This window comes from Urocampus carinirostris, chromosome 2, assembly GCF_059441175.1.
Source record: "Urocampus carinirostris isolate Australia breed hairy pipefish chromosome 2, RoL_Ucar_1.0, whole genome shotgun sequence".
Taxonomy (NCBI): domain Eukaryota; kingdom Metazoa; phylum Chordata; class Actinopteri; order Syngnathiformes; family Syngnathidae; genus Urocampus; species Urocampus carinirostris.
Window position 1 is genome coordinate 62487422 of NC_142350.1, and position 25082 is coordinate 62512503.

At 40.5% G+C, this 25082-nt stretch overlaps 2 protein-coding genes across 3 annotated transcripts; one reads left to right on the forward strand and one right to left on the reverse strand.

Annotated features, from left to right (window-relative positions):
• Window positions 1–204: 204 nt before the first annotated feature.
• On the reverse strand, window positions 205–11385 carry dhx16 (DEAH (Asp-Glu-Ala-His) box polypeptide 16). The gene is made up of 21 exons (XM_088327458.1): window positions 11135–11385; window positions 10700–10902; window positions 10325–10569; window positions 9379–9550; window positions 9232–9288; window positions 8873–9127; window positions 8552–8788; window positions 8245–8436; window positions 7301–7411; window positions 7101–7216; window positions 6603–6813; window positions 6376–6474; window positions 5782–5934; window positions 5547–5687; window positions 5116–5278; window positions 4453–4571; window positions 4213–4280; window positions 3978–4140; window positions 3389–3550; window positions 3125–3298; window positions 205–649 (listed from the first exon to the last, which is right to left on the reverse strand). The coding sequence occupies exons 2-21, from the start codon at window positions 10895–10897 to the stop codon at window positions 521–523; spliced, it is 3165 nt and encodes a 1054-aa protein (XP_088183584.1). The 5' UTR covers window positions 10898–10902; window positions 11135–11385; the 3' UTR covers window positions 205–520.
• A 2062-nt stretch (window positions 11386–13447) lies between these two features.
• On the forward strand, window positions 13448–21945 carry LOC148372888 (lysosomal thioesterase PPT2-A-like). Of its 2 annotated transcripts, XM_088327467.1 has the most exons (8): window positions 13448–13591; window positions 16331–16484; window positions 18572–18667; window positions 18745–18852; window positions 19441–19524; window positions 20869–20953; window positions 21275–21329; window positions 21617–21945. In XM_088327467.1, the coding sequence occupies exons 1-8, from the start codon at window positions 13448–13450 to the stop codon at window positions 21758–21760; spliced, it is 870 nt and encodes a 289-aa protein (XP_088183593.1). In that variant the 3' UTR covers window positions 21761–21945. The 2 variants fall into 2 exon arrangements, with proteins under 2 accessions (XP_088183593.1, XP_088183594.1); XM_088327468.1 differs by lacking the exon at window positions 21275–21329.
• The last annotated feature ends 3137 nt before the right edge of the window (window positions 21946–25082 follow it).

The following is a 25082-nucleotide window of genomic DNA, read 5'->3' on the forward strand; positions in this document are numbered from 1 at the left end:
GTGATAGACTTCACGGATTGTATTTTCACTTGTGGAAGCAGCGTTTTCTTCTCCATCTGTTCAGAAATAGCATCAAATAAGGCATTCAAAATACGGGCATTTAAATATGTGCCAAAGGTGATAGGAGAAAGGCCCTCATGTTGACACTTAATGAAAACATTTTTGTGCATGAAGAATAAAATGGAAAGAGGAAGTACTCGAATGTACTGAGAAAATACAAACAGAAATAAAAATTTATTGCTTCTCAGCAATCAGTACATTATTGTAACAATTCAAGTATGTGTGCCCAAGTGTCACTAATGAGCCCGGTGATTCGTACATTATCGCAGCAGGCAATCTGGTTTATCATTAAACCGGTCCGGAGCTTTTCACCCACTCTTTCAGAGGAATCACTCCATGATTATGCTCAGGCTGCTTGGATACAGCCACTGATCGTTACGGAGATGTTTTTCCTTGCAATGTCTTTAAAGCCTGCAAAAAGGAGGCTGACAGTGTTCCAGTGTACTTGGACGTGTGTCTTTCAGCCCAGCTCCTCTTTGGCTTTGCCCAGCTTTCGGGGCATTTTCTTGCTGGTGCTGTCCTCCACTTCTTTGCTCTTGTAGTAGTGAGGAGCCACTTCCAGAAGCCAGCCACTCTCTATTTCCACCACCTGGTGACAAAAGCAGAAGCCATGTTAAAATCTAGTCTTAAAACACACTTCTATTCTATAGCGTATGACTAACCTATATTTTACGTTGACAATATCTGTGTATTATTTTTTACTGCAACATTTGTTGCAGCCTGGTCATCCTGGAAGGGGGATGACCTCATGTGCGGTCCCTTCTCAAGGTTTCTTCATTTTCCTCATGTTGAGGTTTTTGAGTTTTTCCTTGCCCTCATGTAGGTTTTAGATCAGGGGATGGTGTCATAATAGTCTGCGGTTTGCAATAATCTGTGGTCTGTGCAGCCCTTTGAGATTCCTTATGATTAAGGGCTATACAAATAAACATGACTTGACTTGACCATACAATCAATAACTCGGCCATTAAAAAGGGATAGGGCTTAAAAAAGTAGGGTGTGAAGGAAATACCTAATTTATTTGTGCCTAACGCGCACCCCAAATTTTTTATTGAAAATCGGCGTAAAATGTAATTTGATGTTTTCTTAGCTCTAACTAAGCATTGAAAGTGTCATGCAGCCATGACTCAAATCATTTATTAACAACTATAAACGCAATACCAACATAAAATGTACAATGTATTTATTTTATGTCCTTTAAAGTCAATTTCATTATCAGATACACCAAAGAATTGTAGTCCTTGTCGTGCTTTTTTGCGTTGATTTATATATCTCAGGACTTTGTTTTTTCAGTTCTCTACCATTCGTATCTGGTACCGTGAAAAAAAATTATGAGACAATGAGATAAAATCGGAGCAGCACGGCGGCTGAGTGGTTAGCACGTCTGCGGCAGGGTTCTGAGGTCATGGGATCAAACCTTACTGTGAGGAGTTTTCTCCGGGCACTACAGTTTTCTCCCACATTCTAAACACACGCATGTCAGGTTCATTGGTCGGTCCAAATTGTCCTTAGGTTGTGAATGAGCGAGTGAGTTGTCTGTCTTTGTGTGCCCTGCAACTGGCTGGCAACCAGTTGAGGGTGTCTCCTGCCCACTGCCCGAAGATGGCTGGGATGGGCTCAATCACTCCCGCGGCCCTACTGAGGATAAGCAGTGCAGATGATGGATGAGTGGATGGAGATAAAATCGAATGCGCCTTACACTTGAATAAATATAGTACTTCTGCCAACACAAACTACACTGATCAACTGAAAGACACCACCTCAAACGCCCGATTTACTCAAGGAGATGTCACAATATTCCAGTCCTCAAAACATTTTCCCCTCAGATCAATAAAACATACGTTGGTCACCCTCTACACACTCTCCGTGACTTTGCATATTTGCACATGACTTGCCACTTAAACCATTTTGCACACCTGCCATTGGAAATATTCTGTTTGTTTTGTTTTTTAATATTTCTAAATACTTGTTTGTACTGTTGATATTCTTACCTGTTATTCATTACTCATTGTCTTACTGCTGTAACAAAATAAATGTCCCCATTGTGGGATGAATAAGGGATTATCTCATCTTACTTCAAAACAATAAATTTCTTCTTAAGGTGAGAGATTTTCATCACTGTATAATTGTTAATCATGTTTCCTTTTTGGATGGTTAGTCAGACTGACTATTAAAAAAATGACCTTGTGTCACTAAAAAACTATGTGGTGCTTTGTTCTGTAAGTGGGTGAGTTTGATTTGCCAATAATAAATAATGCCTCGTCATGACAAATGTTCATTTTTGGTTGTATTTTCTGTCCATTACTCTTTTATTCTTGTAGTTGTGTATTTTTCATAAAATATTATTTAACACTTGGACATTTTAACAGTGTCTCTTTTTTTAGGTATATTCATTTCTTTAATATACTGTAGTCTATTTATACAAGACTTTGCTTTCAGCGCTATGAATATTCTGTGCTTTTGTCTGAATTTTATATTACAATTGCCAAATTTTAAACTCAAATTTCCTTAATGAACATTGCCAAGTCAAGTCATGTTTATTTGTATAGCCCTTAATCACAAAGAGTGTCAAAGGGCTGCACAGATCAAAGACTATTGCAAACCACAGACTATTATGACACAATCACCTGATCTAAAACCTACATGAGGGCAAATAACACACAGACGTTGTCAACATTGAATATAGGTTATTCATATGCTATAGCATAGAAGGGTGTTTTACACGTTAGTAAAAAATATATTTTTCATAGGATAAATGGATTGCATTTAAAAATCAATTTGAGGATGTTTTGGTGACACCTTTGCTGTTATTTAGCAATTATTTCCTATGTTTGATGTAATATTTCAGAAATATGCATTTCCCATCTTTTTTATCGGTATGTGAGCTTTCTTTTTCTTTTAAAAATCTGATATATATGACATTAAATTCAAACATTTTTGCTTATTAATTTCTCAAATTTCACAATACTGCTGTGGTTTTCGTTAACTTCGGTCTCATTTTTCAACAACTAACTTATATTTCCACCAACGGTTTATGACTATTCCTGCAGTGAAAGACGGTACAAACCTGTCTCATAAACTCCTTGGTGGTCATGACCAGCTCGTGGTAGATGAGCCATCGGGGCTGCTCCTCAAACAGTGAACTGCTCGGGTGGATGTAGACCGTTTGCTGATGTTTCACTGTCCTGTAACCTCCTTTGCTCAGCCTAGCCGTGTGGTAGAAATAGCCGGCCGTCACTGCCTGGAAAGACACCATAAAAAACACTCTATCAATAAATAACGGGAAAAAAATGTAAATAATTTTGATATGGTCAGTCTTTATTGCACCAACCTTCCTAATAGGCAAAGTTTCACCCTGCGAGCTGACCATTTCCACCTCTATGCGCTCCATCAGGCCTTCCAGCTGGTCACGCACGTCCCGGGCTCGCCTCATGGAGCGAAACTGAATAAAGTTCTCATAACACCACTGCGTTGAGTAACCGCTCTCAACCCACTAGGAAAGGAAACCACAACAAAAACAATAATTATTACGACACCATGCGTAGTTTATATAAAAGGTTACCAAACCTTTTAAATTGAGCAGGATTTGTGCAGTGAGTTGGTTATAAAATAAACTCTCCAAGTCAGAGCCATTGACAAATACTTGGGCTTTGTTTGATTTTCCTACACTCTCAGTTTGTTCAGTAGACAGCCAAAGGACGATGGCAGTTTGGTCTCAAGACTCAAATATGCAGTGTATATTAATTTAGTTCGAACGTAATTTTTAATAATTTCTCTTTGTAATTGTTTTAATTGGCTCGTCAGGTCAAATCAGCGACCACTTCACGTTTTATAACTAATTCATACTTCCCACGGGTTAAAAAATACATTTTTATACCGTAAACCTCACATAGAAGGCTCATATCATTATGTGCACCAACCTGTGTGTAGACATTAAGCAGCACCAGATGATCCCCACCAGGCACCACAAAGTTCATCCTGGCATTGTCAGCATGAACTGCCTTGTCTTTGGGTCGATAGAAGATGGAATTGTTGACTGACAGCATGGCAGCAATCGAAAGAACCTCTTCAGAACACTTGTACCTGGACGGTGGAGGCAAGGCTATGTTGACGTTTCCAAAAAAATGGAAAAGGTTTGGGTGAGAAAAAACTCACTGCTCAGAGGCAAGGATCATCTTGCTCAGCATAGGGTCCACAGGAAGCTCAGCCATCCTGCGACCAAGCTGGAAAGTAGCAGAAAAGGTGACAAGTTAGAATATTTCATTAATTCAGTTTGTTTAAATGTTTTAGCACAATAGTTTGCTATTTTTTACAATGTGGATGTCATATGCAAAGATGACGTTTTTAAACATGGCAGTCTAAGGATTCTGGTTTACTTTACACTCTTAAGAGTACCGTGGTGAGCTCTCCCAGGTGGTTGAGAGCACCAAGGGCATAAAGCTGCTCCAAAGCCATCAAAAGTGTTTCATGCGGTGGTGGGTCCATGAAGTCAAAGTTGAGAAGGTCATTTATACCTAGGAAATGGATAGACAGAGCACCAGATAGATCAGCCTGGAACAATGTCAATCAGAGCATCCATCACGTGAATGGCACATTTCAGAAAAGAAGCAATCTTGATGTGAAAAGTTCAGATGGCAAGATAGCAAGTTAGTCACAATAACTGCTGGAAAGATGACATATTTACTTGTCACCTAAAGTACAACAGGGTATGGAACAAATGATGGATGGAATGATTGCATTGCGATTTTAGCTGCTTTATAAAAAAATATGTCTAACCACCACTGTGTTGTTAAAAACCCAGAAAAATCCACTTGAATGACATTGAACTCCAAATGATATGAATTTTTATAGATTAATCCTAACAGTAGAAAAAAACAAATGTAGTTTTTATTCACATTTCCATGTGAGCTGTATAAAAAAGTACAAAAATGGTCCTTAAAATTAAGACAACGCAAGGGTTGAAATAGATTTATTATGTACTAGTAATTTGTGTTTTTAAACTGTATAACTATGTTTTGCAGTGGTGTGTAAAATATAAACATTATAGTTCATAGCCACCTAAGCTTTTCAGCAGCAGGACTACATTTCCTAGGTTGGTCCTCTGAATCTCAGGCACGGTCATTTCCTCCATCTCATGTTTGAAGGCCCAAGCCGTGTACAGCCTGAAGCATTTGCCAGCCGCTACTCTGCCGGCACGGCCCGCTCTCTGATTGGCTGAAGCCTGGAGATCACAAGCATGCATTGTGATGTCAGAAAATAGATCCATTCTCCTTCATATGGTAGAAACTTTACAGCTAGTTCTGTCTGCTGCAGTTAGTACAATAGTGTTTTTTGGTCGTGTTTGACAATCGATCAGCCAGTAGGTAAGAATAGGTCATGCATCTGAAGCACACTCAAATGTTTGATAACATTGGCTGTTTCTCCCTGTTAATCATAAATATAGCTGCAAAAAATTCCTAAATAGAAAAATGAGAGGTGTTGAAAGTCACCCGAGAGCAGGGCATGACAATGAGTGACTCCATGCCGGTACGGGCGACGTAATTCTTCTGCTTGCAAAAGCCTGGGTCAATGACATAAATGATGCCATCAATGGTCAACGAGGTTTCCGCGATGTTGGTTGCCACTACCACCTGAAAACAAGACAGAAAATGCCCAGCATGACACATGGAATTGACGGGGAGTGCATTTTATCCTTTTTTTCAGTTTATATACGCATATTCCTACCTTGCGTGCGCCAGGCGGCGTAGGGCTGAAGATTTTAGCCTGCATGTCAGAGGGTAGATTGGCGTAGATGGGAAGAACAAGAAGCTCAGCAATCTTTGAGCCCAGTCTCCGACATCTGTCTTGGAGTTGCTCACAACATGTCTCAATGTCCTCCTGCACGAAACGAGAATGGATGTTTACGAGGCGTTTCATTGTTTTCCCTCTTCCATTTGCCTTACACCAATGTGTTTTTTTTTTTAAATTAGAAAAACTTAAGGCAGCCCTCGTAAAGACTTTTTACACTCAAATCTGAGAATCATAGCAAATAATAATAATAAATAATAATTTCCTTTGTACTGTCATTCTTTGTAACAATGTACACAGAACGAAATGTCGATACACCTGACCCGTTGTAGCGAGTCGATGCAGCCGCAGCCAACAGAGGGCGCCGCCATTATACCAATTAGGTATGTCTCGGCCGAGGCGCGAACCAGCGACCTCCCAGTCTCAAAGCGGGCACACTACCATCTAGGCTACTGAGCTGGTATCTGCTTGTAATATTTATACCGTCAATTATTTCATAAAATTATTCTTATCTCTGTTTTCATAGTTTACCTGTCCAGTGAGGAAGACCAAAACGTCACCAGGAGGTTGTGTGACGTGGATCTGCAGCACTGAAACCACACATGCTTCCATATAGTCGGCTTCTGGAGCCTAGACCACAAAACAATGACAGGCGTCTTATCATATGCTTTTGACTAAGAAATCTTATGCAAATTACAAACATTCAAAAAGTCCAGCTTTCAGAATTTTGATAGTTTTCTTTTCGTTTATGGACTTACTTTAGTGTAGAAAATGTCCACAGGGAACCTCCTGCCAGGGATCCTGAAGACGGGTGCATCGTCAAAGAAGGTGGAGAAACGCTCAGTGTCCAGCGTGGCACTCGCCACTAACACCTTCAAATCGGGTCGGAATCGAGCTATGTCTTTGATCAGGCCAAACAGGATGTCTGTATGGAGTGTTCGCTCATGAGCCTCGTCAATGATGATCACACTAAAGTGAGACAGGAGAGGAGGTAAATGGGTCTCTTTAAACTGGGTGTTAAATTATTCAGTGGGACGTTTATTTTAAATGTATGGGTTTCAATGGTTATGCTGTTGTTAAAATTTCAAATTTTTAATAATTAAAGTTTAAAGTAGTTAAAGTTATTCCAAACAATAACTTATTTTTATTGTATTTTGTCAAATCAGTGTAATAATAGTATCGAAATGGGTATTTTGCTTTTTTTAATCAGTTTGTTGATTCTTTCCAGCGTTTGATATCATTATGATCATCTTTACCTATAGCTGGCAAGGTCGGGCTCAGTAAGAAATTCACGTAGAAGCATGCCGTCTGTCATGTACTTGATCACCGTCCTCTCTGATGTGCAGTCCTCAAAACGGATACTGTAGCCCACCTAGACCAGGAACATGTTCACCCAAAAAAGGCAAGTTAAAAACACCAAGAATAAAGCGCTTTCCCTTTACATGCTCTAATTTACCTCGTTACCGAGCTTGACACTCATTTCCTCAGACACCCGAGCAGCCACTGACATGGCGGCCACTCGGCGAGGCTGCGTGCATCCGATTTTCATCCCTCCTTTGGTAAAACCCTGAGAAGATCAGCAAACATGCATTTATTAGACCAGGGGTCGGCAACCTATGACACCGTGCCGCTGCTGGCACGCAAGCACACGGGAAATTAATAATGATTATATTTTAAAAATGCGCATTTTTACCTGAAATTTAGACATTTTCATTTGCGCGCCGTGTTATTTAGAGGTTTTACGTTAGCGCCTCTCCTCCTCTTCTTCGTGTGTCAGTGTTTGCGCGCCGCCTCGCAGAGGAGAGATCCGTGTTTTAACGCAACCAATGAAACACACGCGCGCGATGAAAGAACAATTCATGACGGCTCCTCGAGCAAAAACATCTCCTTCTTTCCAGCCAGCGTGGACAGACGAATGAGGCTTTGTGCAAAAAATGACAGTGCTGTTTTGTGCATTATACCTCGAGAGCGTTGTACCTCGCACAGCAAGTGTTTAACGTCATTATGAGACGAAACATGAACATGAATTCAAGGATGAGTCTGACATGGCGGAGACGTTAAAACGCGCAGTGTCCAGGCACGGCAAACAAACACAGACCCTGAAGACCTTTGTCACTGCTAAAAATACCACCACTGAAGCAAGCTATCACATTGCTCACTGCATGGCAAAGCACAGAAAACCATTTACTGATGGCGAATATTTTAAAGAAGCGTGTGTGAGCGTGAACTGGAAAAAAATGAGTCAAAAATAATAATAATTCATGAGATTCACTCTAAATATGTAGTTTTTTCCCCCTCTTTTAATTCCTTGTTTTTGTATGTTTGTCTTGCTGTCGGTCACCCCTCTTGAGGGATATGACCAAGGTAGATAGATAGATAGATATCAAACACAAAACTCACATCTTCCAGGAGGTACTGCGGTATCTGGGTGGTCTTGCCTGAGCCAGTCTCGCCCTCAATAACCAGCACCTGGTGCTCATGAATGGCTGCAAGCAGGTCCTCTCGATATGGGAAGATTGGCAGGCTGCGGCGAACCTCCTGCATGGACTGCTTCTTCAGTTCAGACTGCGACAAGGTCGGAGTCTCATTTTCCTAGGGGAATTGTAAACATGAGATTCAAAACAACCACTTTCAGCATTGAAATGTTGAGCACGTTAATTCAAACAATCACAATTTTTTTCTATTTGTCAAGCTCTAATAATTAGACCTTCTCAGTCAGAGTCCCTTTCATGGTGATGGCAGTGCTGACAAATTCGATCATCTCCTCTTCCTCCAAGATAAGCTGGTACTTTTCCTGTTGGCGTTTCACGCCCTGCTCGCGCTCCTTCTTGGCACCGAAGCTGAGCGCGGCGGTCTTGAGCCGCTCTTCCTCCCAGCGGCCTTGCTCACCGCCCAGTTCCATTGGAATCTCTTCCTCCAGCTCCAAGTCCTTCTGAGGTACTTCCTAGATGGAAAGAGCGAAGACTGATAAGATATGTGAACTATTTTCACACCGAATGGTTTTGAGTGTTAATAATTCTGTACTTACCTTTCTCCTGATCTCCTCTGGCATGTAGTATCTGTTCTTTCTCTCCTCCATCTCCTTAGCTCCAGCCTTTTTGTAATCTTTGGCCAGGTCCCGTAGAGTGCGCTTATACTCCAAGTCCTTTTTTTCACGATCTGTCATATCGTCAGAGGCAAATAGGTACTCTTCGTCCTTGATTTCTGCCTCCAGATCTTCCAGCTTTTCCTCCTCGCGTTTCTTCAGGTAATCGCGGCGCGACTGTTTCCTGAGCTCGGGCAGCTGCAAGAGGAGGGAAACAGGTTAGCGTTTTTTGGAACGAGTTGACATTCAATTACATCACGGAAACCATTCAATCGATAGTGTGAATTCTACTTTTCACCCACCATGTTTCGCTGATCGTCTTCAGCCAACTTTAGTCTCTTTTGAGCCTCCTCATAAGCCTAAAAATTAAGAAAATAATTGGATAACAGCAGTAGATTATTATTTTCCAATATCTTGTAGGTAATCTTATCTGGCCCTTTTCCTGTCACCTTTTTGTCCGTCCTCTCTGCGATGTTTCTTGTCTTGTCTTTGTCTCTCAGCTTTACACGTTCTGCAAAGGCGTCGCGCTCCTCAATGTCATGAAGACGCTCGCGCTCCTCTTTCTCCCACTCCTCTTCTTCCTCATCTTCTTTCTTGATGTCACCCTGACTTGAATTAGATCTATAGTAGATAAAATACAGAGGGGCTGCATTCAATTATGTCCATTGATCACAAGGTGGAACTTTCAAAATGATTGCAAAAAAAAAGGGTAACAAGCCTGAGAAGTATCGGCAGTGCAATTTCTATTTATATAAATAAGAATACAGCACTAGTAGTTTGCACATCATGGAGTACATTGATATGAAATCTGGAACTTCATGAGAAGTTGTGCTTTGCTGACATAAGGTAGCATGTATAAACTAGAAACTACAGAATTATAAACATTAATAGGGTGTTGAAATTCCAAAAGTTTTAAATTGATCCAAAGAGCCAAGAAGAGATCCGCAGGTTCGAGAGCGTTTTCCATTCGGTCCCCGGTGCCGTGGAATGCTCTTCCCCCTGAGATTCGATCAGCAACCTCAGTGGAAATGTTTAAATCTAAGCTTAAAACACACTTCTATTCTGTAGTATATGAATAACGTATATTTTATGTTGACCATATCTGTGTAATATTGCCCTCATGTAGGTTTTATGTGTCACAATAGTCTGTGGTTTTCAATAATCTGTGGTCTGTGCAGCCCTTTGAGACTTTGTTATTAAGGGCTATACAAATAAACATGACTTGACTTAATTATTTGTCAATCCATTGTTTTTTAAAAGACATAAAATAATACTGACTGATGGTAAGTACCACAAAAAAAGAAAACAAAAAACGAAAAATAAAGTATCACCTTTACAGAACCTGTCGATGTATAAGGAGCCCATTTAATCCACTATATATTGTACATGACATACCTAGTAGGCATTTCTTCTTCGCCGGACGACTCGCTTTCCTTCTTCCGCCGGATGTTCTTCCTCTTGCTGCTTTCTCTGTCTTTTCCTTTGCTCTTCTTCTTATTCCCACGCTGCTTCTCGACAACAGCATCCTCTGCACTATCGCTGTCCTCAAGTAAAGTGTATGTTCGATTTTTCTTGTCCATCTCGATGGCCTGCCGTTCCATCACCCGGGAGGCTTTTTCCACGACCTGCTTACGAGGAATCTGTAAAACGGCGGATGCATTAACACTAATATCAAAACCAAACAAGGGATGGGAACCTATATATGAATCTTCTCCTTATAGATTAAGTCCAGACTTTTTAGGTTTTGAAGATCACTTATCTTCCACACACCTTGTCAAACAGTTCATGCGCAAAGGCGGTTACGCTCTGATCGATGTCAATGGTACCAGTCTCTTGGAGTCGGCTCACAAAGTCTTGGGAGCTGGTCGCCTTGCGAGCAATGCCGATCATGAATTGGGCCACATATCTGTCGCTCAGTCCCAAGATGTCATGCAGCCGGTCGTTGACCCATTGCTCGAGGTTGGCCATGGTGTCTATTTGGTAAAAGCACAACTATTACTAGAAATGATTACTTTAGATTTTGGGGAATCGGGGAAATCAGAGTAGTTTACGGCAACAAGAAAGTTACCGGGCAACAATCACATTGTTTACATCTTGTTTCGACAGCCACTGAACCAATTTTACACTCTGGTTTGGTGTAATATATAAGCAGGTTATGACAACTCTTTACTAGAATCAATTTTCTCATTATTAATATCTACTTACCGCTTGGAAATGTCGCGTTAACGTAGTTTAGACACCAATAGCTAGCTAACAGCTAGCTAATAATGTTGTCACGCCGACTAAGTCCATAAGAGGCAGCTGCAACTGTGACTGGATGTATAAGTTTCAAATGTGCTCTGGTGAACAAAAATAAATATTAAGCCATAAAATATAATATATTTGGAAATTAGCGTTAAAAGTAGTTCGGTGATATTGTGCCCAACTTTGCTCGCATGCTTCGTGTAAAAAGCTATCAAAAAGACAACACGGCAACGACGGATGTTTTGAATTACCGCCTCCATCGGCCATTTGCGGAACGACAGGGAAATCTTTTTAAAAACGCATTAAACACGTTAAAACATTTCTTTTTTTGTGGCTTTTTATTTGAGATCAGCACAGAAAAAAAACTACTAATCAAAAAAAAGGCAACAGCAAAATCCCCCGCCGCCCCCCAAAAAGACAACAAAGTGACTCAGTCAAAAATCTAGGTGTCATATTTGACCCCAATCTGCCCTTTCAAACACACGTTAAGAATATTACTAGAACCGCTCTCTTCCATATTCACAATATTGCTAAAATTCGCCCTATGCTGTCTCAGTCGGATGCGGGGATTATAATTCATGCGTTTGTTACCTCCCGTCTCGATGCCTGTAATGCACTACTCTCCGGTCTCCCGAAGTCCAAAATGAAGAGCCTTCAGCTAGTACAAAATGCTGCAGCAAGGCTTTTAACTAAGACAAGAAAGTTTGATCACATGACCCAGATTTTAGCTAACCTGCATTGGCTCCCTGTTAGCTTAAGATGTGATTTCAAGGTTCTGTTGGTAGTATAGAAAATCATGCATGGACTTGCTCGCTCATATCTTTCAGATTTAATTTCCCCCTATGTTCCGGTGCGGAGCCTTCACTCTAAAAATGCTGGTCTACTAGTGTTCCCAAGAACCAAGAAGAGATCTGCAGGTCGAGAGCGTTCTCCATTCGGGCCCCGATACTGTGGAGTGCTCTTCCCCCTGAGATTCGATCTGCAACCTCAGTGGAAATGTTTAAATCTAAGCTTAAAACACACTTCTGTTCTATAGCATATGAATCACCTACATTTCATGTTGACAATATCTGTGTATTTTTTGTCCTCTAGTAGGTTTTAGATCAGGGTATGGTGTCATAATAGTCTGTGGTTTGCAATAATCTGTGGTCTGTGCAGCCCTTTGAGACTCTTTGTGATTAAGGGCTATACAAATAAGCGTGACTTGACTTGACTTGACTAACAGCTGTATGATAAACCACCGGCGTCTCCAACCTTTTTCATGCTGAGAGCTATTTTTTGTTAGTTATTAGCGCAAAGGGCACCCAATTTGATATACCTTTCTAAAATAGCAACTTAGCCAAATGGTTTGCAAAATAGCTAAAATGAGCAAGATGGCTAGCTATAAAAAAGCTAGATAGCTAGCTAGAAAGGAGGCCAAAAGTTAGCTTCATAATTAGCAAAAAAAAGGAAATTGTGAGCTGAATACCACACAAAATATGCAAAAGGATAGCTAGATAGCTTGCTAAATTAATCAATACAAGGAAGTTAGCTAGCTACAAAGCTATAAGGTAGCCAGATAGCTAGCTAAAGAAAACAGCACTTTTTACAATCGCTTTACAAAAGAGGAATTTAGTTTGTTGTATTTCCTATCAAATAAATTGACAAATTGATGAATCCATACATGAGTTTAATACACAAATCGATTATTTTTCTACTCTCTTTATAGATTGCTCAAAAATAATTAGTAATACTTAAATAGTTTTGTCTACGAAGCCAATAAACTGGAAATGTTTTATTTCAATTTCTAAAACTTTATTTTGTGTTATTACTATGTTGTTAGATCTGGTTGGTTGGAGCCCTTAACCACTAGGGCCGTAGGGGCACCCTTTACTATGGTGTGTCTTGGGCAAATACAGCCTGGTGGAGCCCATTCTGCTCCAGGCCAATATATATCCCCACCCTTTCTCAAACCGGGGACCTTTTGCGTGATAGGCGAATGTGCTAACAGAACCTAACCCACAAAAAAGTAATTTTAAAAAAAGTAATGACATGTCAGGCCTCCAATTATACCTGAAATGTTTTTATTTTTAAGTATGTGTTCAGTACAAAAATGTTGATGAGGACAAAAAAGTGATGCAATATTTGTGTATTAAAGAATATTTTATTTATTTATGTACGGTATTTATTTATCTATTTACTTACCACCCACATCTAACAGACCCACCCTCGCCCGAACATAAAAAAGGAACTCAGGCGAAAATCTCACTGCTTACTTCTGCAATCATTTCCAAGATGAAGATTGAAGCACTTCTACTCCTTTTACTGCTGCCGGTGCTGCTGCTGACCTGGGTTCATGGCTATCGGCCGGTTATCATTGTTCACGGCCTCTTTGATGGACTCAAGCAGTTCCAAAAGCTTGTTTACTTCATTAACAAGGTCAGATTTTCAGGTTAATGTTGTGTGATGTCAGGCTTAGAGAGAGAGTCTGTGTATTATTATTACTATGATGACTTATATTCTTATTATTACCGGTAAGCAGCTTATCATTGTATGAATGAGTTGACTAGATGTTTTCTTTACATGCTCTAGTCTAAAGTCAAAACTGTTGAGCTAGTTCTCTGATGATGTATTCAAATCAATAAATTTTGTTTCTTTGAGGAGGGGACTAAAAGAATTTATTGTTTAGCATCCATCCATCTTTCCATTATCTGCACCGCTTACTCCCAGTAGGGTCGTGGGGGTGCTGGAGCCCATCCCAGCCATCTTCGGGCAGTGGGCAGGGGACACTGTCGTGGTTACCCATGGCGCCAAACTGGCCCTGCCTGGTTGGCGGCAGCTGCGGCTCGTTGACTGATTGGCTTCCCTCCTGTTTAAGCTCAGTGCTCTCACTCACCCTTTGTCAGTCCGTCAACGAACCTCTGCACCCGCAAGACGTGTGTTTTGACTCTGTCAGGTTTCCTGCTTGTGTTTCCTGTCCGGTATCATTCCCGTCTATTTTGTTCTGTTGGATATCGATCTCCAGTGTCTGGTAGCGTTCCCGTCTAGTTTGTCCTGTTTAATTTTCGGTCTCCAGTGTCTGGTATCGTTTCCGTCTATCTCGTCCTGCTGGTTATTGGACTCCAGTCTACAGTGCCTGATATCAATCCTGTATTTCACGTACTGTCCGGTATCGACCTCATCTGTACGCTATCTGCTCGTGCAATTAGTATCAATCTCGTCCCCATTTGGCTTCCTGTCGTTCCACGCCAGACTGCTGCCTTGCTTCTTCCGCCCAACAATCGCCGAATCACTGGCTTTTGGGTTAACGTGCATGACTGCCCCATTTCCCGTAAAATAAAGCTTGTGTGAAAAACGTCACGCATCTGGGCCCTCCTCCTGTTACGGTCCTTGACAGACACTGGTTGCCAGCCAGTCGCAGGGCACACAGCAACAACTCACTCACTCATTCACACCTAGGGAAAATTTTGGACTGGGAAATTAACCAGAGCTGCATGTTATTGTAATGTGGGAGGAAACCGGAGAGCCCGGGGGAAACCCACGCTAGCATGGAGAGAACATGCAAACTCCGCACAAGAAGGCTGCTAGGTGAATTTGAACCCATGACTTCAGAACTGTGCTGCGGACACGATAACCACTCACCTGCCGTGTCGCCCTCTTGTTTAGCAAATTTCACATGATAAAGCAATCTAAATATGTAAACTGGTTGTTGCAATATGCAAAGAAAAGTGCAATCAGTGTACTCACAGGTATGTATTTGTATTTTTCAGTTGTTATGGTATTCTTTGTATCAAACCTTCATCCATCCATCCATTGTCTTCCGCTTATCCGAGGTCGGGTCGCGGGGGCAGCACCGTTAAAAGGGAAGCCCAGACGTCCCTATCCCCAGCCACTTCCTCCAGCTCATCCGACGGGACCCCGAGGCGTTCCCAAGCCAGCCGAGAGACATAGTCTCTCCAACGTGTCCTGGGCCGCCCCCGGGGCCTCCTGCCGGTGGGACATGCCCGGAACACCTCCCGAGGGAGGCGTCCAGGAGGCATCCTTATTAGATGCCCGAGCCACCTCAACTGGCTCCTCTCAATGCGGAGGAGCAGTGGCTCTACTCCGAGTCCCTCCCGGATGACTGAGCTTCTCACCCTATCTCTAAGGGAGAACCCAGCCACCCTGCGGAGGAAACTCATTTCGGCCGCTTGTATCCGGGATCGAACCTCTACTTCAGCATTTGTATATCGTTTCATCATTGACAGTAGGAACTTTAAATATTTTTAAACTATTTTTCTGTCGCATACATTTGCATGTCAGAAATAGAATATCCAAGCTGTTTTGTCTAAAAGGTTCAAGTCATAAAAATGACTAAGAAAGGAGCTTCAGTAGGGAAATAACGGAAAATACAGCTAAAAGATTCACGGCTTGTCACGGTTGCCCATGGCGCCCAATTGGCCCCGCCCGTTTGGCCCCAGCTTTGGCTCGTTGACTGATTGGCTTCCCTCCTATTTAAGCTCAGTGCTCTCACTCACCCTTTGTCAGTCCGTCAACAAATCTCTGCACCCGCAAGACGTGTGTTTTGACTCTGTCCGGTTTCCTGCCTGTGTTTCCTCTCCGGTATCGTTCCTTTCTATTTTGTCCTGTTTGATATTGATCTCCAGTGTCTGGTATCGTTCCTGTCTACCTCGTTCTGCTTGTCATCTGTCTACAGTCTCCTATATCTGTTATCAATCCTGTCAGTCCCGTTTTGTCCGGTATCGACACCATCTGTCCGGCATCGGCTCGTGTAACTGGTATCAATCTCGTTGGTCTCTGGCTTCCTAGTGTTCCACGCCAGACTTCTGTCTTTCTTCTTCCGCCAAGCGATGGACGAATCACTGGCGTTTGTGTTAATGTGCATGACTGCCCCATTCCTGTAAAATAAAGCTTGTGTGAGAAACGTTACTCATCCGGGTCCTCCTCCTGTTACGGTTCTTGGACATGGCTTCTATGAGTTAAATGTCGAAGTGAACCCCTAAAGCCTCCAATAAGCAAGTAGGCGGATTCCATAGATGACTCGGCTATCGGTGTGTGACAAGGTAAGTGTGAAGTACATTGTAAAGCGTGTTGGGAGGTCCTCAGTGACTGTGTAAAGCGCTATAGAAATGCAGTCCATTTACCATTTAACAAAGGCTAAATTAATGTCTATTGCAGACGCACCCTGGCACAGAGGTGACGGTAGTGGACTTGTTCAATCATATGTCCAGTCTCAAGCCGATGTGGAAGCAAGTAAGGGGTTTCCGATCGGCTATGGAGCCCATCATGAGAAGGTCTCCAGATGGCGTACATCTGCTGTGTTTTTCGCAAGGTATCAAATAGGCCTACACACATACACTTGAAAACACGTGAATGGATATTTAAAATAACCCCCTCCGCCCCTGAAAATAAAATAAAAAATAATAGAGAAACGAAGATGCACTGACTTTTTGAGGGGGTCAGACTATGAATGATTATTTTAAAATATTTCATGTTGTTGTTCTAAAGAAATGAGAAAAAAATCCTCAAAAATCAAAATGATCTTAATAAGCAGATGGTGGATAATTTTGCTGATTCTAAGAAATATTTTGTACCATAAAATATTTGAAATTAACCCAAAAAAATTACCCTCTGTTAATGTTGGCTAACATGACATATATAGTTTATTCTTTTAAAAGGAAAAATCAATTACAATATCTTAGAATAAGAACAAGGGCCAGAAAGTTTTTTAATCCGTCAAAATATTTTTCTCCGATGACGCCTACAATTTTAACCTTTAGACAGTCCAAAAATGAATATAAAGATAAATTATGTTCTGTAAACCAATAGATATTTAAGTTGAATCTTTTCAAGTTTGTGTCAAGAACCGGAACAGGATCAGGACCCAAACACGTGACGTTTCTCACACAAGTCTGGGGAGTCATACACGTTCGGCAGCAGTCTGACGTGAAATGGTAGGAAGCCAGAGGCCGACGAGATCGATACCGGACAGGACGGGACAGACAGGATTAATAATGAAACAGGATATCGAAATAAAACAGGACAAACCATACGGGAACGAATACTGGAGAGAATAATGAACAGGACAAAAATAGCCGGGAACGAAACTGGAAACGGATATTAAACAGGACAGAAATAAATGGGAACAACACCGGACAGGAAATGCCAACAGGAAACAGGACCGAGTCAAAACCCACGACTTGCGGGGCGGATGTTCGTTGACGGACTGACAAATTAAGAGTGAGAGCACTGAGCTTAAATAGACGGAAAGCCAATCTGTCAATGAGCTGCAGCTGTCGCCACACGGGCGGGGCCAACTGGACGCCATGGCAACTGGGACAGTTTGATAAAGTCTTACATAGTGTATAAACCACCAGTAACAAATTGTCTGTTTTTGTTCATTATCTAAATGGTCCCTCAATAGTTAACTAAAGAGTTATTTAGAGAGTCACCCTTTCCTAAATCTGTCGATATCAAATGTGTGAGTAACATCCTCTTTGAACCAAAACATTTTGGGGATACATTTTTTTAATAACAACACAGTGAAACATTTTTTAACATAATCTAGAGGCTAGTGGAAAATGGTTGGCAGGCCCTAAATTTAGAGTCATCGTTTTCTTAATCTGTCAATATCAAATGTCCATGTCACATCCTCTTGAAAACAACAAATTCTGGAGATTTTTTTTTAATTAACAACACAGTTACAGTTTTTTTTTTATGTATGATACTTCTGGAAAATGGTTGACAATCCTAAATGGCTCCCAAGCCAAGTTTAGGCACCCATGATATACAATATGATCCATGGTATATACTCAGGGTTGGGTAGGGTTACTTTAACTGGATTACTTCCAATTACTTTTGGATGACTCCAATACCAAATATGCTAATAAAAGACAAAAGAAACTAAATATGAATAAAATGATGACTCACAACACGTGGTAAGCTTTCTCTCCTGGCTTTGATCTCTTTGATCTCCGGCAAAACTAACATAAAATGCCACAGAAACAAAATGAAAATGAATCCAAACATCATTTTTGCCGTTCCATGTATTCAGTTACTCCCCAAGCCTGCACAAAATGTAGTAATTTTATTCATATTTAGTTTCTTTTGTCTTTTATTAGCATATTTGGTATTGGAGTAATCCAAAAGTAATTGAAAGTAATCCAGTTAAAGTAACCCTACCCAACCCTGTATATATTGTGTGTTTGATTGATTGACATTTCTGTTTTTTCCACCATTCATCAAATACGCAGTTAAAATGAATTAAAAATCAACAACTTTTTAAAATAATTTTAAAACAAAAGAAAAAAAAGGGCTTGACGGGAAAAATCTTGGTCCCCTCGACACTCCAAACACTTTTCACATTAGCTATGTAAAAACGTCATTCTTGTTTGAGGTACGGAATCGAATGTTCCTCAGGTGGTCTCATATGTCGAGCTCTCCTCTCCACCACGGAAGACCATAACATCCACACCTTTATCTCGCTGTCATCACCTCTCGCCGGCCAGTACGGAGGTCAGTTAAAGCCGAGCAAATCGCAGAGTGTCCCGATCCTGTCAAACTCGTCTCATCAGTTGTGTTGTCCCGCACAGACACTGACTACCTCCAACGGGTGTTTCCTGCTTTCGTGAAAAAGACCATCTTTCGAGTTTGCTACAACAGAGTGGGGCAAAAAGTGTCCATTTGCCAGTACTGGAATGGTGATTAGATACTTCTTTAATGTGGACTATTTTTTATCTCAATAAGTACATTAATAGCTTTGTAACGGGTATGATCGGGCCTGAAAAAATTTAGCCCGACCTGGGCCCACGGGTATTAAAGCCCGGACCAGCCTAAAGCCAACAAATTAACTTGATTTGAGGGACAGAGCCTGGAGCCAACCCATATTTTTATATTTCATCCGAAATGAAATGAAATGATCTGCATGTAAGGACTTTTTTTTCTTGTGAGGAAGAGGAGGCCTTCTCTCTCGCTGTCTTTTTCATTTTAAATTTATCCACCTGTCATTGTTCTCAGTTTGTTTTTCTGTGTGGAGGATCCATGCAATAAATTCTGTCCTACACAGCGAGAGAGAAGCCCGGCCCGAACCCGAAGGCATTGATTGACATTTAAACCTGTGCTTGGTCAGGCTCGGGCTTAAGATCTAACCTTTAGTAGCGTGTTTGTGTGTTTGAGAAGACAAATTATTTTTCGAATTATATAAATGTGTCTACATCAGGAATTCCAAAACCCTGACATTGGCACAACAATCACCAAATTGAATGATAATTGTGCCTTTTATTCCACAGACCCACACCACAGGTCCAGTTTCTTAATGAACAACACGTTTCTGCCACTGCTGAATGGCAACACACCTCACCCAAACATGAAATGTACGTGAGTGTTCTAAAAAGTTTGCACATTCTACTTTTATACCCAAGTGCTAGATAATTAAAACGTCTGAAAAAGTCCCCCAAAAAGTCCCTAAAAAATCCAAATGTAGTCATTATGGTTTAGGTAATGAGTCCCAGAGTTTTTTGAACTATTAATTTAAAAAAAAAAGGGAAATCCTGTTTTACTATGTATTGTGTCTGTACTTAAAGAAACAGTGTGTATTATTTGGTAAAAAAAAAAAACTACAGCCACAAAAAAAAAACAACAACATTTATTTAAATAATGAGCAAAATACATAAAATATCATACAAACATGCATTTAAAAATATCCATAGGTTGAGAAATCTATATTTGTTGACATAACATGAGCCTCACTTTAAAGAAACTGACATAATTATCCATCATCTTGCTGCACCCAAAAAACTGGGCAAATAAAAGGGAAGCAGAACGGTGTGTTTCAGTCACTTTCTGTCAGCAAGAGAACAGACAGTAGACCCAAACATTTCACAACAAGCTTTATTGCAAAAGCGTAGAAGTCAGGCGCGGGAAAACAAACGCCAGCGATTCGGCGATCGCTGGGGAGGAGAAGCAGGAAGCCCACGAGTTAGGAGCATGGTCGAGCAGCTAGGACGAGAGATCTCAGCGTGGTCGTTGGGCAGAAACAAGTCGGGTAGCCGGGACAGGAGATCGGAGCGTGGTCAGTGGACGGAAACAAGTCGGGCAGCCGGGAAGGGAGATCGGTGAGTGGTCATAAAATGGAACAAGTCATGTAATCAGAGACGATCAGGAAGCCAGGGACAGGGGATCAATACAGGTTACAGGATACAGGACAGGTCGGGAACAGAACGGGAGTCAAAAATGCTTGCCTTGCAAGTGCGGAGGTTCGCTGACGGACTGACCAGGTGTGAATGAGAGTACTGAGTTTAAATAGGAGGGGAACCAATCAGGAAACAAGCAGCAGCTGGAGCCAAACAAGCGGGCACAGGTGAGGGCAATGGGCAGATCATGACACTTTCAGTCTCTGTAGTAATCTTCCTTGGGCTTTGTAGCACTAACTTTTGGTTACACATCTAGTGACATCTAGTGATCAAATATTACACAGTGTCCCTTTAAGCTTCAGACAACTCAAATATAGAAATGGTGCTTTGGCAATTGGCACCATTACGTATAGTGTTGGTTCCAAGAACTATGTTGAAGTGAGATGGAGGACTTACTATTTAACTCTTCAACGTTCATTGATTGTTTTTTTTTCAACAGGAATCGAAAAAGCAAACAGCAGTACATGGTGAATAATCCATTTTAATACTTGCTTTGAATAATCAATTACTATATCTCAATCTTAGCTTGGAGGGAGAACTTCTTACGCATCAAGAAGCTGGTGTTGATTGGCGGACCGGACGATGGTGTCATCTCTCCTTGGCAGTCAAGGTTAGACATTTGTCTCTTTTGTACTGGTTTTCCATCTAAATATCATCTAAATATAAGGAATGGAAACAGATATACAATTCAGGTAAGGAATATAGAAAAAAAGACAAGAGAAGTATTGGTCAGCAAACGGTGTTTGTTGGAATGTTAGGATTCAGAACTTAATCTCAAATGGACTCAGGCAAAAAATGTGTTAGACATAGACCACTCCCTGTGTTTTTAAAATTGAAACCACTTAGTGAGAAAAAGAGGATGTTAGACAACAGGTGGAGCATTTTTAGGTCTAAATGTTAGTACCCATTTCCTTTTCTTTTTGCCCCTCAGCCATTTCGGATTCTATAACAGCGAAGAGCAAGTTGTGGAAATGAGGAACCAAGAGGTACCCATTGCTTTCACTTTGAGGTTTCATTTCACTGTTCCTTATTCCCATGTACACTGCCAGTGCAAATTGGTTTATAGTATCCCTGAATGCGTATTCATTCTGAACTATTTGGAAAAATAGCTAATACTGGTTTCGGTAGTTCTTCTGTGGTGAATTATTATGTTAGCATTAACCTGACAGAAAAGTTTAAAGACTTTTTAGTTGTGTTTTAATGTTTTGTAACATTTCCTGCCTTGGTTTTGAATTCGTCTCTAAAACCTGTTTTTGTTTCAACGTTTCAACAGTTTTACAGAAATGACACATTCGGACTAAAGACAATGAGCGATCGTGGGGACCTTTCATTATGCCTCCGGTCTGGAGTCAGACACATACGATGGCATTCCAACTTCACTGTGTTCACTGACTGTATCGAAAAGTGGCTCACTTGAACAATAAAGAGGGAGGTTCGCCTATGGAAAATTGTTTTAACATGCATTCAGTCATCCATGTGCATACCTGTCAACCTCCAGGGCTCCATGCCCTTACAAACTGTGGTATTTTCCATTTACAAAATGCAAAAAAATCTTACACCATATTTTTTTTCAAACGTGTTTATTTATGTAGTTTAACATGTTATATTCTACATGTGTTTCATTATATCATATATATTGTAACATTATATATATATATATATATATATATATATATATATATATATATATATATAAAATGTTACAATATATATGTTACAATATATATGATACATTTTGTTGTGAGATACTGAGTTGCTCGACATGAATGAGGTTTATTACAGAAAAAAGTTTGAAAATTAAGTAGCTTGGACGTTCACTGTATAAGGAAAAAATACATGCAAATATAATTAAGTAGAATAATACATTTTCATATTCAAATTATTAATTCATTTTCTGCATTAAATGATTGTTGGTAATGTACTGATTAAAGGGATAACCACAAACCTGTCTTTTTTCATTTTCTTCTTTTATACTTCCTTTTTTTCTTAACTTCTTTATACAACATAATAATTCGTAATATAATGACAACGGGTCAGGTGCAATCGACATTTCGTTCTGTGTACATTGTTACACAGAATGACAATACAAGGAAATTATTATTATTATTATTATTATTAAAGCAAGTGAGCCGTTTGAGAGCCGGCTTTCTTTAATGAGTTGAGCCAAAAAAGCCGGTTCTCTAAAAAGAGACGGACTTCCTTTCACTACACAACTATGACATGAAATCCGAGGTGGCAGACGCATGCGCACAGTAGCATCAAACCGCTCGCTTCGTTTGCAACGGAAAAAAACGACACCGAGATAGAGGCACCGCGGCGAACTGGTTTGACTCGATTGATTTGCCGTTTCGTGATAGTCGGTGTATACCGGATGGTACCCATAATTGACAAATTTGCGTTTTTCCGTACAGATTTTCTTGTACGTCGTACACGTCTTAAAATGCATAATAAACATGCTTTGTACGGCAAAAACGTACAGGTTGATAGGTATGCATGTGGACAAATATCTAGATTTTTTTTCCATAAAAGATTCTACTTGGAAAATAAAAATGCTTGAAAGTTTTAGGAATGTTCAAGCATTTCATGTTTATTTTATATATATTTTTTTATTTTACAGGAAGGACATCATTGTGTTTACATGAAAATACCATGAAAACATTTTATTTTCTAACTCATGTACTTGGAGTTGAATGATTTAAGTAAATAAAAGCTTCCTCTCTTACACCTTTTTTTCATCTCATGCTTAAAATGTGTATTTTCCACCTATTGGTTGGTAGGAATGTACAGGTTTCCTTCACTTATAATACAGTGAATCCTGGTTCATAACCTTGAGAATGGACCGCACATGAGGTAATCCCCCTTCCGGGATGACCAGGCTGCAACGGCTGTTGCAATTACAAACAATACACAGATATTGTCATCATGAAACATGGGTCAGTCATACGCTATAGAATAGAGGTGTGTTTATAGCCTAGATTTAAACAGTTCTACTGAGGTTGCAGATCGAATCTCAGGGGCAGTGCATTCCACAGCACCGGGGCCTGAATGGAGAACGCTCTCGAAACTGTGGTTCTCTTCTTGGCTTTTCAGAGCAAAGTTTATCTCGTTATTTTTTTTCACAGCGTGACAATATGATGCATGTTTTTCTGATAACTTACCATAATATGTAATGGGATTTCATCTATTGTTGGTGAAAAAGGTGATCTATTTTACTAACCAGTGTAAACGGAGAGCTTAATGGCTGCTAAATGCCAACACCTGAGATGTATGCATTTATGACAGTAGCAAATACATTCAAGTTTTGTTTTATTACCTAAGTTAGTTAGATAAAAAACAGGTTCAACACACTTGGCTCCAAGGCAGAAACTCGCCGAAAGTAACAGCTGAAGGCTTGAACTATGTTCAACAAAATAAAGTGAGGTATAAACGTTTTTTTTCCCATAGACTACTGCACTCTCAAATAATAATTTTAATCGTCAATGTGTAGACAAGGTAGAGAAAGTGCAGAGAGGCTGTCTAGGCAATCAGGCTGCAGAACACAATGCAAAACAGTGAAGTAGCAAGACTGTGAAAAGCGAAGCGAGTTAAGGCGAGGGTTCACTGTGCAGTCATATCTATCTATCTATCTAGCTAGCTATCTTGGTCATATCCCTCAAGAGGGGTGACCAACAGCAAAACAAACACAGACAATAACAAAGAAAATTAAAAAATGGCCAACCCGCATGCCCAAACACCGAAACAAGTTAAGCACCTTGGCACCCAAGTTGGTCATGCTTTCGTCCCTCCAGATGAAATGAGACACAAGAAAGCGGCCATGTCACTCGGGTCAGGTGACACAACACACTCTTCTGTTCAACAGCAGGGCCCGACAGCTTTCACTGGTTTACCCCTGCCGCATCATACGGTGCCCTGCCCATCCCACTATCCTTTTACAACACCTCTCCTCTCATTCCTATCACCAACAAGAGCTCTAGCTCCCACTAGATTTAGACCTCTTTCCTGCAGTGCACTCATAACACCAAACAACACACAAGGTTGGGTAGGGTTACTTTAACTGGATTACTTTCTATTACTTTTGGATTACTCCAATACCAAATATGCCTAATAAAAGACAAAATAAACTAAATATGAATACAATTATGACTCATAACACTTGGTAAGCTTTCTCTCCTGGCTTTGATCTATTTGATCTCCGGCAAAACTAACATAAAATACGACAGAAACTTTATGAAAATAAATCCAAACAGCTTGCCAACATAATTTTTGCCGTTCCATGTATTCTCCCCAAGCCTGCACAAAATTTGGTAATTTTATTCTTATTTAGTTTCTTTTGTCTTTTATTAGCATATTTGGTATTGGAGTAATCCAAAAGTAATTGAAAGTAATCCAGTTAAAGTAACCCTACCCAACCCTGATAATACATACAATTACAGTCAGGCAGAGTGAGATGTAGATTTTGGGTGAGGTAATAAACATGCTTTTACTGACATCTAGCGGGGAAAAAACTCAGCGATCAATGACGTCATTTTCAATAATAATAATAATAATAATAATTTCCTTTGTATTGTCATTCTTTGTAACAATGTACACAGAACGAAATGTCAATGATTGGGCCTCTTAGTTTTCTTTTCTTGTTGAAGGGGAATGGGTTTATAGTCATCTTAAAATTGGCTTCAAATGTATGGTTCATATTTTTCTTCACAGGTAGCCTGATGACGTCATCAAAAGGTGACACCCAC

What these genes read in the sequence shown, in the direction of transcription:
- LOC148372888 (XM_088327467.1), top strand. Translation starts at nt 13,448, where the DNA reads ATGAAGATTGAAGCACTTCTACTCCTTTTACTGCTGCCGGTGCTGCTG. An exon ending in CATTTGCCAGTACTGGAATG is followed by an intron (nt 18,853 to 19,440) that starts GTGATTAGATAC and finishes TTTATTCCACAG; the next exon opens with ACCCACACCACAGGTCCAGT. An exon ending in ATCTCTCCTTGGCAGTCAAG is followed by an intron (nt 20,954 to 21,274) that starts GTTAGACATTTG and finishes TTTGCCCCTCAG; the next exon opens with CCATTTCGGATTCTATAACA.
- dhx16 (XM_088327458.1), bottom strand. Translation starts at nt 10,897, where the DNA reads ATGGCCAACCTCGAGCAATGGGTCAACGACCGGCTGCATGACATCTTG. An exon ending in AAGACGATCAGCGAAACATG is followed by an intron (nt 9,128 to 9,231) that starts GTGGGTGAAAAG and finishes CTCCTCTTGCAG; the next exon opens with CTGCCCGAGCTCAGGAAACA. An exon ending in GTGTCAAGCTCGGTAACGAG is followed by an intron (nt 7,217 to 7,300) that starts GTAAATTAGAGC and finishes TTCCTGGTCTAG; the next exon opens with GTGGGCTACAGTATCCGTTT.